At 60.9% G+C, this 15,413-nt stretch overlaps 1 protein-coding gene across 1 annotated transcript in view; it reads left to right on the top strand.

Annotated features, from left to right (window-relative positions):
- The window catches only part of RTEL1 (regulator of telomere elongation helicase 1), a 31,699-nt gene extending 18,054 nt beyond the window's left edge, over positions 1–13,645 (top strand). Inside the window, 23 exon segments of the mRNA XM_008591053.1 lie at positions 112–167; positions 3,664–3,738; positions 3,958–4,039; positions 5,787–5,919; positions 6,055–6,168; positions 6,266–6,306; positions 6,484–6,569; positions 6,729–6,806; positions 7,137–7,214; positions 7,569–7,715; positions 7,885–8,000; positions 8,214–8,337; positions 8,454–8,604; positions 8,710–8,870; positions 9,500–9,595; positions 10,535–10,733; positions 10,936–11,076; positions 11,823–11,939; positions 12,170–12,403; positions 12,484–12,639; positions 12,763–12,923; positions 12,926–13,108; positions 13,187–13,645. Of these exon segments, the coding sequence (XP_008589275.1) occupies positions 112–167; positions 3,664–3,738; positions 3,958–4,039; positions 5,787–5,919; positions 6,055–6,168; positions 6,266–6,306; positions 6,484–6,569; positions 6,729–6,806; positions 7,137–7,214; positions 7,569–7,715; positions 7,885–8,000; positions 8,214–8,337; positions 8,454–8,604; positions 8,710–8,870; positions 9,500–9,595; positions 10,535–10,733; positions 10,936–11,076; positions 11,823–11,939; positions 12,170–12,403; positions 12,484–12,639; positions 12,763–12,923; positions 12,926–13,108; positions 13,187–13,267 (2,810 nt within the window). The 3' untranslated portion in view covers positions 13,268–13,645.
- The last annotated feature ends 1,768 nt before the right edge of the window (positions 13,646–15,413 follow it).

Below are 15,413 nucleotides of genomic sequence, written 5' to 3' on the forward strand. Positions count from 1 at the left end.
CCCCAGCAGGCTGGGAAGAGCAGGCCAGCTGCCCTCCCGTAGCACATCCCGCACCCAATGCTGGGGGCCTCCCTGCTGCTGTGCGGGTGTCAGCCCCTGCTGCCCCTACAGGTGCTGGAGTGTTCACCAACACAGCTGGATTGCAGAAGCTCGCAGACATCATCCAGGTAGGCCAGCCTGGGGCTCTGCTCATCCCTTTACCTGATGGAAGCTGGGCAGGTGGCTCCATTTCCTGCTGTACTTCTTACTGATTCTAGACTCAGGGACAGGACAACAGCCCCTACACCATGTGTCCGATTAGCAAACCCTTAGGGCTGTTTCCTCTCACCCTAGATACACACTACTGGCCTATCAGGGAGGAGTGGCCAGTCATGCCCAGAGGGCCGGGTGGGTACCCTACTCTTCAAAGGCAGGCCCAGCAGCTCCTGCTGCCTCTCAGAGTAGTAGTCTGGGGACAGCTGCTCAGGGGAAAGACAGATGGGAGCCCTGTTCTGTGAGCCTACCACAGAGAGATGACACAGACTCTCCCCCTCCCCAGCCACGTTCTGCCCAGCAGCACCCCCCGTGACGTTCCGCTCTCGTCCTTAGGCCCAGCTGAGCTGAGCTGAGCTGAGCTGTGGATGAGCCGGGGCCTGTTTTTCCTGGTGGGAGAGCTGCCTGGCGGGGCAGTTGGGACCAGCACGCTTTTTCAGGTGTTCTGGGCAAGGTCTTGCTCTCTAGAGTCTGCTAGTTCTTTCAGAAGCAGACCCTCAGGAGCCCTGATTGTGGGGCTTTGGTTCTTGGGGCATTGGAGGCCCTGGGGTGCTGTGCAAGGTCTTCTGCCACCCTGCACCTCCCAAGCCACTTGAGGTCACGGCAAGCACAAGAAGACTGCTCAGTGTCTGGTCCCTGGTCCTGGGCACTGCTCGTGCTTGGGGAGGCCAGCCATGTTCATGGTGCAGCTGCTGTGTCTGTGCTGCTGGGCTTAGAGCTGTGGCCCCAGGAGAACCAGCACTGAGCAGGGGCAGACCTGGAGTGTGGCAGGGAGGTGGGCAGGAGGGCGGCTGGACAGGGCTCAGGCCTGCCTCCCCCATGGCCAGCTCTGACAGGTGGTGTCACAGCCTCAGTTTCCTTCTCTGTGAAGGGGGGATTGGGCCAGAAAGATAGCACTGCCAACACTATGCTGGTGGGGCTGGGCTTTGTCCTCCCGGCACTTCTCCAAAGGCTCGGTGGGCATCTTGGGCACAACTGCTGGCCATCTGGGCAGCCCAGACCCCTCTGTCTGTGGCTCCTGGTTGCCCACAGCAAGGCTGCTATGCCATCCTCCTGGGGGTGTTTTTGGCCCCAAGAACAGGAGGCTCTGCTCCAGGAAGACCCGCCTTCCCTATGGTCTCCTGATCAGTCACTGCGGTTGAGCAGGCCAGTGTGTCAGGAGCAGCTGCAGGGAATCCACTCTTTCCCTTCCCTGGCAATCTGGCCAGCTCAGCCACGTCCCATAGCCAGGTGAGGCGAGCCCTGCAGCTCCCAGGCCTGGAGGGTGGGTACAAGCTAGGCCGGCACCCTCCCCCTGGAGTGCGGTTCTCTAGGCTCCCGTGGATGGGGAGGTTTGTCCCTCATCCACACTCTCCGGATCCCAAATATCACCCCTTAGTTTGGAATTTCCTTTGGCTGATGCTCTAAGGAGCTCCTGGCAGACGACTCGGCCCCCTGACCAGCCCTGGGGTACGCTTGGCCAGATTGGAGCTGGCGTGTTCCTTTGGCAGGAAGGTGTGGGACTGAGCAGTCACTCATCCCACAGCTGCTTCCTGAGTACTGCAGGCATCCGGTGCTCCTCTTGGAACATGGGCATGCTGGGCACGTGCGGCCTGTCCTCAGAGCTGGGAGACCACGGGCCACCCCCAAGTGGAATGGGCACAGATGGCCCCAGGATGAGGATTTGGCAATGTTGAGTTGAACTGAAGGTGACCCTGGAGGCACCGGGAGGGGTGGGGGCCTGAGATGAGGAGTGTAGGTACATTGATGGGGCCTTAGCACAGCGCCCGCTTGTGGCAGCGGAATCCAGTTCCTGTTATCCAGTCCCTGCAGGCCAGTACTTTGGTAAAATGCCAAGCCTCGTGTTTGGACAATGAAAACAGCTCTAGAAGTTTCTCCTGTGCTTACATCATGGACTGCACCATCTGAGGCACATACCTGCAACATAGACTATGCACACGCATACACAAATCCATGCATGTATCCACACATGTGTGCTTGCAGAAACAGGGTGTGTTGCAGGTATGTCACAGGTGTGTCGCAGGCATGCGATCGGGCATCCTTCCGTCAGGCATCTTCCAATCTGGGCCTCCTCCCATCGGGCAGCCTCAGCTGTGTGTCTGGTTCTCGAGTTTGCTTTCCCACCGGACAGTGCGTGGGGAAATCTCTAGATCCAGGTGGCATCTCTAAGTCTCTGGGTTCCTTTAACTGAAGTGTGTTTTGTAGTTTGGGCATTACCTAGCTTGCTTCTCTGTTTTCCCGTGGGTGAGTCATTTCTCACTGTTCCCAGTGGTGCCTCCTTGAGCCCGCGACAGTTGTCTCTCCACTGGAGCTGCTGTGCCTGTCACCAGGCTCTGATGTCAGCGCCTTTGGTGGCTAGGCTGTTCTGCTGAGTGGAATGCACACCCCCTGTTGCGAGTGTCTTGTGCATGTTCTCTGCTCCTGTGTGGTTCCTTGTCTGTGGACTGTCCATATGCCCATACTGGTGCACGAGGTGTCCTTTCCCTGTGGACTTGGAGGGCTTCTTCATCAACCCACACGCAGTTGTGCATGTTCTCTGCTCCTGTGTGGTTCCTTGTCTGTGGACTGTCCATATGCCCATAGTGGTGCACGAGGTGTCCTTTCCCTGTGGACTTGGAGGGCTTCTTCATCAACCCACACGCAGTGCCCATATCTCTACTCCTCCCTTACTCGTCTTTATCCACTTTTGTGATGGGCTCAGTGAGCAGAGGTTTCCTTGTATTGGGACACCTTACCGTACAGGCTCATGCCTCCTGGCCCAGATGACAGTTTGGTCTTGTGTGGCTCTCAGCCTGCTGTAGAGTCATGTAGCCTTGTGTCCAGGCCACTGACTTACCTGGAGGGGAAGGCAGAGGTTGACTTGTCTCCCACAACGAGCAGGTGCACGCATCCTGGCCGAGGTGGCCTTGGAGTGCTGATGCCATGCTGCAGTGGTCTCACTGCATGTTTTTGTTTGCTGTAGCTTTGTGGTAAGTCTTGATGTTGGCCAGAACAAATTCCTCCTCATTGTTCCTTTTAAACTTGATGTTTTCTCCACCAGGTGAGTTGTGGAGTTGGCTTGTTTGCTCCTTTAAGAATCCTGCTGTGATTTTGATTGGGATGTGCTGAATTTTCTAGATTAATTTTGGGGCCCAGGGTCACAGAGGGGAGGCCCTGGAGGCCTGCTGCACTCGCTGGGTCTCCCAGAGAGGAGGGGATGGGCAGACAAGCTCCTGCCCTTGGCGTGGGCTGTGTGAGGGGACATTGTGGGTCAGATGATCCAGATGATGCTCCTGAGTGTGACTCTGCCGAAGAGCAGGCAGCCTCCAGTGCTCTTGTGTGCTGGGCCAGGGTCTCTTGGTTTCCCTGGGCATACCCTGGGCCTGCTGTGCCTCAGGCTCCTGACATGGTATATGCCTTCTCTGTTTTCAGATCGTGTTCAGTGTGGACCCCGCTGGGGACGGCCCCAGTTCTGTGGCAGGGCTGGGGGTCTCTCAATCCTATAAGGTAGGGACACAGCAGGACCAGGGGTCTCACAGTCCTATGAGGTAGGGGCGTTAGGGAGCGGGGGTTTCACAGACCTATGAGGTGGGGGTGTGTGGGGGGGTGGAGGTCCCACGGTCCTATGAGATAGGGGCACAGGCTGGGGCTCTTACCGTCATGGGGGGGGGTTCCTTCAGGACATGTGTGGGGCAAGGGGACACCTGTCCACACTCACCCCTCCAGGTGCATATTCACCCTGACACCAGTCCCCGTAGGACGGCTCAGCGGTCAGATGTGTGGAGTGTCTCTGCAGCCAGAAAGCAAGGTACAGGGCCTGGAGGCTGAGACACACTCCCTGCCTGACCTCTCTATGGCACCTGGCACTCCCACGCTGCGGCCCAGCGGTGGGTCTCCTGTGCTGTGGGCCCGGCTGCCTCCTGTGTCCAGTCCTCTCCAGGGCTACCTCCTCACTCCCCTTTGAGAGTCAGAGTTACTCAAGCTGGAGAGACCTTGGAGAAGGCCTGATGGTCCTGTGACCTGCCCAGAGTCACCCGGTGGGTGGTGGCAGAGTCAGGCCCGCCAGGCCTCCCTGCCCCACTGGATACTCACTCACACCAATGTGGGTCAGTATGGACCTGCATGGCAAGGCACAGTTTTCATTCCCCTGTCAAACCAGTGCCTGGCTAGGCCTTCCAGACTCTGCCTTGCGCTGCTGGGAGACCACTCCCCAGGCCTCAGGGCTGCATCTGAAGGGCAGGCTGTCTGACTCTGTTGCCCGAAGACCCACAGTGCATGCAGGCCTCACCCCTGCCTCGTCCCCATGCCTCCTTGGTGTCATATGCATCTCGTGTCTGGAGTTGGGGCTGCTGGGCTATTGAGGGTGGTCTGTGAGTGCCCCTCAGCTTGGTGTCCCTGGGCTCGGTGATGGGCACTGCAGTTCTCGGTATGCAGCACCCACCCTCCCACCCCACCCCCGGTGCCCTGCACAGCATCCAGGTCTGTGCCTCTACTGCGTTTCCCTGCGAGGCCTTGTGTCTGGCTTCTGCCATGCCCTCTTGGTGAGTGCTTTGCCTCTAGCTGCTGTCTGATTCATGGCCCTATGGCAGGAGGCTGCCCAGCAGAAGCAGCCCCTGTGCAGCTTATGCAGATCAGGGAGAGGAGGGCAGGGGACATGGCCAGGGGCCCAGTGTGGCCTCTCCCGGCAGGAGACCAGTGCTGCCTCACCAGCATTTGTGCCTGAGGTGGCCAGAGCATTAAGGGGGAGCTCAGGTACTGAGGAGCTGAGATGTGGTAACCCCTTTCTTCCATCTGCCTCTGAAACCATGTGACTTCTCGAAAGTGGCTGCTCTCTGGGTTGAGTATTTATGAGAAACTAGTTCATGGAGGTGGACTCCCCCAACTCCACCCTTGGCAGCAGCGGGAGGTGGTCTCCCCAGCACGGGGCAGATTTGATCCCTGTGAGCGTGGAACAGCTTGGCTGCAGAGAATGGTTTTGCCTATTTGAGGAATAAGCCGTCATCCTTGCTGACCCTAGTCTTTACTTTAGAGTCACATTTAACGTCATGCTATTTGTGCTGTTTTAATTTCCGCAGCTTCTGGAGGCCACTGGGATTGAGTGGGAGGCAGGTGTGCCCCGGCCCCTCCCACGGCTGCCCTCAGCCAGCAGCCAGGCACTTCCAAGAACAAGGCTGCTTGGTCCTTGCTGACCTTTCTTTTTCCAGAGAGAGCGTCTGGGAGCTCACACTTCCTCTCGTAACCTGCACGTGGAATGTCAGGAGGTGGATGCTGCCTCCTTCCTGTGCGCTTTTGGCAGCGGGGCTTCGTGCCGAGCCACACGTCACATTTCCTCAGACGTTTGGGGCTGGGGCTGGTTTTGGCTGACCTCCCTTGAGGTGTCCCCAGTGTCCTCCCTGGGGGCCTGCCTCCTGTTACTGAGCCTCCGAGGGAGGCCCCAGCAGAGCTCAGCTCAGGGCAGGCCCCTTGTTCTGACACTGTGTGTGCGCCAGGCCACGCAGCTGTGGGTGGTTCATTCAGGTCCCCATGTCCACTCCTCATACCGTCTCCCCTGCCAGGGAAGGTGCTCAGCTACTGGTGCCTCAGCCCCGGCCACAGCATGCGCGAGCTGACCCGCCTAGGCGTCCGCACCCTCATCCTCACCAGCGGTACACTGGCCCCTGTGTCCTCCTTCGCCCTGGAGATGCAGATGTACGGGCTGCCCTGGCCAGAGGCTGGAGCGCTGGTGATGCCAGTGGGGTGGGGATGGGGGTGCTGGTCTGGGCACCAGGGGTCCCTGTGAGCCTTGTGTGGCCACTCACTGTCCACTCCTCTGCCCTCCCACAGCCCATTCCCAGTCTGCCTGGAGAACCCACATGTCATCGACAAGCACCAGATCTGGGTGGGGGTTGTCCCTAGAGGCCCCGACAGAGCTCAGCTGAGCTCTGCATTTGACAAGCGGTAAGGGTCCTGCTCTCTGGGCCTAGCCAGGCGAGGCAGCAGGGAGTGGGGTCTGAGCCCTGTGACTCTCACGGCAGCGGCCTCCCTGGCTCTGCAGGTTTTCCGAGGAGTGCTTGTCCTCCCTGGGGAAGGCTCTGGGTAAGTACCGCTGCACACAGAACCTGTGGCCCTCGGGAAGCCTTTGGGTGGGAGGCCCAGGATGGCCTCCCACCCAATTCTGCGGGTGGAACCAGTACGCCCAGCCCTTGTCCGAAAGCTGGCAGGGGCCTCTCTGGATGTCCAGCCACCACCTTGACCACGCCACTGCGCTTCCAGGCAACATCGCCCGCGTGGTGCCCCATGGGCTGCTGGTCTTCTTCCCTTCCTACCCTGTCATGGAGAAGAGCCTGGAGTTCTGGCGGGTTCGTCACCCGTGTGTCTTCCCGTGGGATGGGAGGGGAGCCCCCCAAAAGGCCAAGAGTCTGGGCTCGGTAGGCAGGCCAGGGCACAAAAGGCTGTGGACACAGACCCTGGCTTGCCCAAGACTGATGGGTGGAGTGACCTGCTGCCTCCTCCCACAGGCCCACGACCTGGCCAGGAGGCTGGAGGCACTGAAGCCGCTATTTGTGGAGCCCAGAGGCAAAGGCAACTTCTCAGAGGTGCGCTCGGCCAGGGCCCTGGGCCTGCTGGCCACCCTGCCTCTGCTGCCCCTCACGGCCTCCCCGAGGTTGGCTGCTGTCCCTGACTGGGGACTCTGGCTGGCTCCAGCTGCCTCTTCGGGGTCCCGTGCTTTCTTCCTGCCCTAGGTGTGTTGCCTCTTAGAAAGCAGCTGACACACACCATTTGGGTGGGTGACTCTAGCAGCCAGCCCTTGTATCTGAGGCGCTGGGGGTGACCCTGGCTCTGGGCTCCCTGTGCTTTCTGGGAAACACTGAGGAGTTGGGCCGAGGACATAGCCGAGGCTTGGGCTGACCAGCCTCTCCCTCCAGGTCATCGATGAATACTACAAGAGAGTGGTTTCCCCAGAGTCCAGCGGGGCCACCTTCCTGGCAGTGTGCCGGGGCAAGGTGAGCCTCTGCGTGTCATCCCCCCACCTGGCAGTCTTTCCCTCGTGGGAGCCCCCTCCATCAGGCCCCATGTCCAGCAGACACAGATTGGGAGGGAGCCACACTGCTGGCCCTTGTGGGCCTGGGACCTGCTTATGGACCAAGCACAGGCAGGATGGAGGAGGCCCTGAGCATGGGGAGTTGGTTGTGGGGTTCTGGTAGCTGTGGGCCCCAGGTGGCAGACCTGACCCAAGGATGGAGCTCCTCCCCCACAGCTGGGGTATGTGGCTATGAGGGTCAGGTCCCTGGGCTTGGGTGGAGGCAGGAAAGGCAGAAAGCCCACTGCCCCTGACAGCTCCCTGGCCTGCCCCCCAGGCCAGCGAGGGGCTGGACTTCTCAGACGCAAATGGCCGCGGTGTGGTTGTCACGGGCCTTCCATACCCACCCCGCATGGACCCCCGAGTTGTCCTTAAAATGCAATTCCTGGATGAGATGAAGGGCCAGAGCAGGGATGGAGGCCAGGTGAGACACCACAGGGTCAGGGCTGGGGGCCAGGTGAGATATGAGGGGGCTGGGGCAGGGCTGGGGACCAGGTGAGATACCACAGGGTCGGGGCTGGGGGCCAGGTGAGAGACCATGGGGGCGGGGGCTGGGCAGGGAGACCAGGTGACCAAGCCCCTGTCCCCCACAGTTCCTCTCTGGGCAGGAGTGGTACCGACAGCAGGCGTCCAGGGCTGTGAACCAGGCCATCGGGCGGGTGATCCGGCACCGCCACGACTACGGGGCTGTCTTCCTCTGTGACCACAGGTGCGTGGCATCAGGTGCAGGAGGCAGGGCTCCACATGGCCGCCCCCATATCTCCCACTGGACCCTTGGACCCTCCTTCCACATGTGGGGCCCCCTGTCACCCAGCAGCCTCTGGCCCCATGGGGTCACGGCGTGGGGCTCCTGCCCATGGACGCTGGTTCTTCACTTTGGTGAACTGGGGACACGGAGCTGATGGTCACACCCTCTCTCCAGGTTTGCCTACGCCGATGCCAGAGCCCAGCTGCCCTCCTGGGTGCGTCCCTACGTCAAGGTGTATGACAACTTCGGCCACGTCATCCGAGACGTGGCCCAGTTCTTCCGTGTTGCTCAGAAAACTGTGAGTTCTCAGTGCCCACCTGGCCGTGCCGTGACGCCCTGGCCAGGGAGGGGTGGGGGGCTCTCCCCTGAGGAGCCACTGAAACAGGCAGGGCCCCCCACCCTGTGATTCTGCAGATGCCTGTGCCAGCCCCCCGGGCAGCAGCCCTGAGTCTGGGTGAGGGAGAAGGTGCTGTTGGGGTGGCCACCTGTCCCACCCCCCTCCTCTCCGCCAGGAAAGCCAAGAGTCTGGACCTGCACATCCCCAGCTTGAAGCAGAAGCCCTTAGGTGCGTGTGTGCAGGGCAGAGCTTGCCTGGCACCATGGGTTGCCTCCCGGTGTCTGGGACCCCCCAGTGGACTCCGCTGCTGATACCATAACTTTGTTCCTGTAGGATCACCAGCTGCTAGGGACTCCGAGAGCAGCCTGTGCGTGGAGTATGAGCAGGAGCTGGTCCTCGCCCAGTGGAGGCCTGCAGGGTTACTGGCTGCCCTGGAGCGCAGTGAGCAGCGGGCTGCGGGGCCTGGGGATGAAGCCCGTCCAGGCGAGGAGGAGGTGCGGGGGCTTGGGATGGATACTTCAGGCACCTCCCCACTCACTCTGTAAATCCCCTCCTGGGCAGACGGGATCTCAGCACCTCCTGGCTGTGTGTGTGCACTTTGCCCTGCCTGGCGCTCTGCTGGTGCCCCCCACAATACTGGTTCTCTGGTGGGTCAGCTTGGCACAGTCCACTCGAGGTCTGGTTCCTGCTGCGCCTAAGACTGGTCATTCTCCAGACCCAGGCTGTAGGGGGAGCTCGAGTTCCTTCTCCCCTGGGGCCTGTGCCCAGAGCCCATAGTGTCCTGGGCCTGACCTGAAGCTTCCTCCCTGCTTCCCACCTTCCCTCCCACTCCTGCCCCACAGGCCCCCGGAGTGAGCCCCAGGTGCAGACAGCAGGCATCTTTTGTCTCCTTTCCTTTCCATCAGCCCCAGTTAGAAAACTGTTTTACCTGAACCCGCCCTTACATGCTACCGCCTGCAAGCCATGAGGGTATGTGGCTTGACTTAAGAAAGGGGCTGAGTCGCAGCACAGCCACCAGGGCTCAGGCATGACTCGCACTCCTGGGACCTCTGTCCATGCTGCAGTTAGGGCTCCTTGGGGCCCCCGAAGGTGTGGGTCAGGACGACGGCTATGTCCTCTGCAGGTACACAGTTGCTCCACACCGTCCTGCCAGAGTGAGAAGAGGCTGGTGGGTGAGCAGAGAGGAGGAAGGAAGAAGGTCAGGCTGGTGAGCTGCCTGGTGCGTGAGCCGTCCCACAGCCTGCTCTGGCTACCACAGACGCCCCAGGAACTGATGCCTCGGGCGGCCGTGATGTTGATGTGGTCCAAGGGGCCCCAGTTTGCAGCTCTGTCCGTAGGAGGCTTGAGAGCCCCTCTGCCTTCCCAGGTGGAATCTGGCCCTTGCCCATGGGCATATTTGGTTTGGGACCTGCATCCGCTCATACCAGGCAGAGTGTGGACACTGACCTGTCCCGTGTGAGGAGGAACAGTGTGTTCCCAGCCTCAGATAAAGGCAGCAGAGTCACAACCTGAGCCAGGAAGCCCCTTGCCTGCTGGAAAGTCCCAAGTGTGGTTGCCTTTGTCCACGTCCCTTGGCTTCTGGGAAGAACTGGGCAGTGCCCAGGGAGGACTGGTGCTGTCAGGAAATGGGCTGGCTGCCAAGGAGCCTGTGAGCACAAGGGTGGGGGTACCTGGACTACCCTTGTCTTGGTTTCCTTGTGCCCCTGCTGGTCTGGGCTGTGCAGGAGAGGGGGTGTGGCACGTTGAGAAGCCCCTCACTATGAGCCAATGTCCTCCGTGTGTCGGCTGCAGCTATACCTGCTGTGAGGCAGGGAGCTGGCAGGGAGCACACTGGCTCTGCTCCTTTGCTGCTCTCAGGACTGTGGTGAGCAGAGTGTGGCTGTCTTAAACCAAGGCCAGGCGCCGATCCCCTGCTGCCTCTCCTGATGGCCTTCACTGTGAGCTGTGACTCTAGACAGGCCTGGCCCAGCTGTGCCCTGGGACTGGGGCTTGCTTCTCCCACAGCTCCTCCCTGCTCCCCACCCAGCCAGCCAGTCTCACAGGCAGCATCCCCTCTGCGGCAACCCTGTCTCAGGGATCCCTGGCCACGCTGTGGCTGCCCTAGGGACCGGGAGGGATAGGACTGGCCCTGATGGGGCCTTGGCCATGTGCCCAGCAGGAGGAGCCAGCAGCCAGTGCACAGGAAGGCAGAGCCAAGCAGTTCATGGTGGCTGTGAAGCAGGCGCTGAGCCAGGCCAGCTTCAGCACCTTCACCCGGGCCCTGCAGGACTACAAGGGCTCTGATGACTTCACGGCCCTTGTGGCATGCCTGAGCCCCCTCTTTGCCGAGGACCCCAAGAAGCACAGCCTTCTCCGAGGTGCCCTGCACAGGCCACCCACCCAGGATAGCACCACAGCTGTGGGGTGGGGCTAGTAGGACAGCTGGGCAGGGCCCCCAGGGCTCAAGGTTGTTCCTACTCCCTAGAAAAGGTGCTTGGTGGGCAACCCATGGTCCCCAGAGCCCCAGCCCAGCAGCCATAGCGGGTAGAGCCCACAGGTCCAGACACCCCTCCCTGACAGGCTTCTACCAGTTTGTACGGCCCCACCACAAGCAGCAGTTTGAGGAAGTCTGCTTCCAGTTGACCGGCCAAGGCTGTGGTTACCAGCCTGAGCACAGCCTCCCCAACAGGCAGCGGGCAGAGCCAGGCCTGGACCCCTCCGGTAAGTGGGGCCCAGGCAGAACCCTCAAACTCAGACCCGGAGGGTAGGGTGGCACCTGGTGTCCTAGGGTGGTGGGGGTGGGCATCCCCAGGCCCCTGCTTGGCCTAGCCTCCCTGTTCCTGCGTGAGAGTTGATAGGGGTCTCCATAGGGTAGCACCACTGTGGGGAGAGCCCTGCCCCTGTTGTGCAAAGCCCCCTGGTCCCTCCACCCCACCAGCACACACAGTCCTGGGACCAGGCCTGCCAGGAGAGTCCTGCACCTGGCGGGTCAAGTGCACATGCCAGGGGCCTGCCCCTCTGTCTTTTTAATTGATGCAGTGGAGTCTGTCACTTCCAAAGGTGGGCATTCCTGCTCCTGTGCATGTTAATGAACAGACCACTGTAGGGATTACTCGAGTTCAGTATCCCTCTGGGTGACCTGACTTGTCAGGAAGACTCCCCCACTCCCTTTTGGGCTTGGTACCCAATGGGGTGTCCTTATGTCTGCAACTCCATGACTCAGCTCCTGAGCAGTGCTTCAGCCTGCCTCCACTATCCCAGCTCCCCCAGCTAAGGGATGAAGCCCTGCCCTGCCTCCCCCCACCCCAGGAGGACAGTCAGCTCTCTGATGAGCAGGGGTTGACCCTGCTATACCTTAGCTACCCCAGTGCCCCTACCCTGGTCTGAGAAGGGTTGTGATGCCCAGTCTCCCTCTACCAGACCTGCCTCCTCAGGATCGACTGTCTTCTGTTCCCATATTTTTTCAGGAAAGAAGGAGCCTGACCCCAAGCTGACCTTGCCCAAGGGCACAGCCAGGCAGTTGGACCTCAGAGAACACCTGAACCAGGGTGGGTCCCACCTGTCCACTAGGCCACCCCTTGCAGGTACCTGGCTCCTGAGCTGTGGGGCCTGCAGACCTGGGTGGAGTCCTCAGTCCTTGAAGAGTCTCATGTTTCACAGTTTGGCCTGAGAGGCTTCCAACAAGTGCCGCCAACAGAGCTGAGGACCATTGTGGGAAGGGGTCTCCTGGGGGAAGGGGAGGCAGAGGTGGGCAGGACTCTCTAGGCTCCTAGGCCCCCAATGCAGCCTCCAAGCCATGCTACCTCTGTACCAGGGGATCCCAGCAGCTGTCCACAAGTGGAGTCCGGAGCCTTTGGAGCAGGAAAGCAGAGCCAGCCTGCTGTGAGCGCCTACCTGGCGGACGCCCGCAGGGCCCTGGGGCCCAACGGCTGTGGCCAGCTTTTGGCTGCGCTGACAGCCTACAAACAGGACGACAATCTTGACAAGGTCCTGGCTGTGGTGGCTGCGCTGACCACTGCAAGGCCTGAAGACTTCCCCCTGCTGCAGAGCAAGTGGCCCTGGGGTGGAGGGCAGTGGGGTGGAGGGCAGGGCGGGGATTGAGCCAGGTGTGAGCGAACCTTCCTGCAGGGTTCAGGATGTTCGTGCGTCAGCACCACAAGCAGCGCTTTCTGCAGACCTGCACAGACCTGACAGGTCTGCCCGCCCTGGGCACCGAGCTGCTAGGATCCCGGGTGGAGAGCCCCACCAGGCCTCCCAAGCTCGCCTGTGGGGCTCCCCCACCAGGTAGGGGTCCCTGCCTGGGTGCTCCCACTACCCCTGCCCCGTCACCTCTGAGCCCCATGCAGTCCCAGGCATGGGGAGCAGAGAAGCACCAGGAGCCCCTAGGACTCACTCCTCTATCTCCAGGCCCATTACAATCACAGAGACCTGAGAAGACCCAGAGCAAGATCTTGTCCTTTCTTAGACAGCAGCCAGCCGGGGGCGTAGGGGCCAGCAGTGCTGCTGCAGGGCCCAGCTGGCCCCCTGGGTCTCCCCATGGGCATGCACAGTCTAAGTGGGGTGAGTCTTTCATGGTAGGGCTGCAAGGACTGTTGAGGGTGGGGGCACACCGAGCTGCAGTCTGGCAAGCTCATGTGGGCCCCTTGCAGCAGGCTTTGTGTGCCAGGGCTGTGGGGCGGAGGACACAGTGCCCTTCCAGTGCCCCTCCTGTGACTTCCACCGCTGCTGGGCCTGCTGGCGACGGCACCTCCAGGTTGGCGCCCAGCCCCCAACAGTCCTGCTTGGCGTTGGTGGCCAGCAGGCATGTGCAGCAGCCTGGGTTTCTCCACAGGCCTCTAGGACATGCCCAGCTTGCCATGCCACCTCCAGGAAGCAGAGCCTCAAGCAGGTCTTCTGGCCAGAGCCCCAGTGAGCATCTGTGGAGACACTCAAGACACTATGAGGTCTGCAAAGGCCGAGGTTGCCCCTGACATGGCTTGAACGCTTGCCTGTCCAGCCTGGTGTGGGTCAAGAGCCTACCCAGCAGGGAGGCCAGCTGGTGCCCAGGCCTCACATGGGCAGGGCCATGGTTTGTCCCTGAAGCTGTAGTGGCATCTGGGCCTGCCTGTGAGGAGCCGAAGCCACGTGGGGTCTGGGTTGGGTCTTCTATAAGGTGCTTCCCCAGAACTTCCCCTGGCTGCCCCAGGGGCATCTTGGCAGAGCCCTCAGCAAGGAAGGAGGGGCATGCCTGACCAGTGCACCTGCATTCAGTCTGGTGACGGGGTTCTAATAAAGCTGCTGGCAGTGTCAAGGATGGTGTCTGCATGACCTGGGCTGGTGGTGGGGTTGGAGGGTGCCTGGAGGGACAGGGCAGCCGCCAAGGCCCCCTTCCTGTCCCCATCTGGAAGTGGCCATGTCACTGGGGAGGGAGGAGTTCCTTGCAGGGGTGTGGTCAGGCTGGTCCTCCCCCTGCCCATGTAGGACGCTGCCTGGCAGCCAGGGTGGGGCTATGCAGGTCTCTTGCTCTCCACGCTCTGGTGAGGACCATGTAGGAACCAAAGGGGCGCATGCCTGCTGTGTCCTGGAGAGCAGAGAGGAGGTGCAACTGAGCTACACAACCTGCTGCTGCCGAGCACACACAGTGTCTGTTCAGAGCCGCAGGGGGTGGGGGAAGGTGGACCGAGTTACTGGCCCAATTTGAACCCTGAGCAAGGAGACCGCACCTACCCCAACCCAGTACCAGGCACCCCCAGCCAGAACATGCAGTGCCAGCCATGCCCACCGGGCACCTCCGCCCACAGTTCCAGCTCAGAGGGCAAACTGCCACAATCCTGGGCCTGGCTCTCAAGGTGCAGCTCTTTCCACAGATCCCTGTGCACCAGCTTCCCACTTGGCACTTACGGGCCAGATGGGCCAAGTGAGGGTAATAGGGAGGCAAGGTCAGCCTGCACCCATTCCCAGCCCACGGGCACATGAGACATGCCAGCTGGCCTCTGGGAAGGGCGTACAGATGCTTTGTGGAGGCTCCCCCAGGGGTGGCTGAGGGTCAGGATCCAAGCCAGGGTGGAGCCTCACCTGGTGAGCCCTGGGAAGGCGTCTTCAGCACACCCCTAACCCCTCCCAGCTGCCTGAGAGGAAGGAGATCCTACTTTCTTTGACACTGGGAAACTGAGGCCCAGAGTTTAGTTTTCAAGAGGTCACACAGAAGTGGCAAACCTTATGCCTGGGCCTCCCTTGCCCCTCCCAGCCCAGCTCCTCTGACACAGGCTGCTCCCACCCCAGGGCCTTTGTGCTGGTCCTCTGGCCTGAGCACCTTTTCTGGGCAGCCATCCAAGCCATGTCCCACCGCTGTGCTGCACTCCATGCAGCTCACATCTCTCCTATGTGTTCAGTGAACAGGATTCCTCTTCTGTTCCATGAGCTCCCCAGGGCCCAGAAAGCAGGGCATCTGGCTCCCACCAATGACTGTGGGAGCAATGACCCTAGCCCCACCTTGCCTTGACCCTCCTGTGGGATGAAGAGTGTGAGCACGCAACCCTCAACTTTGTCATCTTCCAGGATCTCTCCTTCAAGAGACTGCAGCAGGCCCTTGTGGGCTCCGTTGCCACTGAGGGAGGGCTGCATGGCCTTGCAACTGAAGCTGCAGTAGCAGTTCACAGAGCTCTGAGAGGCACGAGATGGGGTGTCACCTGCAGCTAGGACACCAAGGCCAAAGTGCAGAGTCTGCGCACACTTCCTTCCTGTGTGCTGAGCCCACATGCCCTGCCTCACCCCACTTATTCTGCAGCCCTCCCACCACCAGCATGGGCATCATCCCTAGCTACACCAAAGGAGCCTTTTTCTGTTTCTTACGAAGCTGTTTCATAAAACTGGTTGTGCCCCTGTCGCCTGTCTGCTGAGGGAGCAGGGACACCTCAGTGGGAAGCCTGGCCTGCTCCACCCAAGTACTCCCACCTGAGGGTCACTGGGGATGGTCAGTGGGTAGCAGGTGCGGCAGAACACTGGGCAGTGCTCCCAAAGGCCCCCTGCCTGCTGTGCAACAGGGTCAGAGATGCCCAAAGCTCATTCATGCCCCCCAT

Source organism: Galeopterus variegatus, unplaced genomic scaffold (genome assembly GCF_000696425.1).
Source record: "Galeopterus variegatus unplaced genomic scaffold, G_variegatus-3.0.2 Scaffold6599, whole genome shotgun sequence".
NCBI lineage: Eukaryota > Metazoa > Chordata > Mammalia > Dermoptera > Cynocephalidae > Galeopterus > Galeopterus variegatus.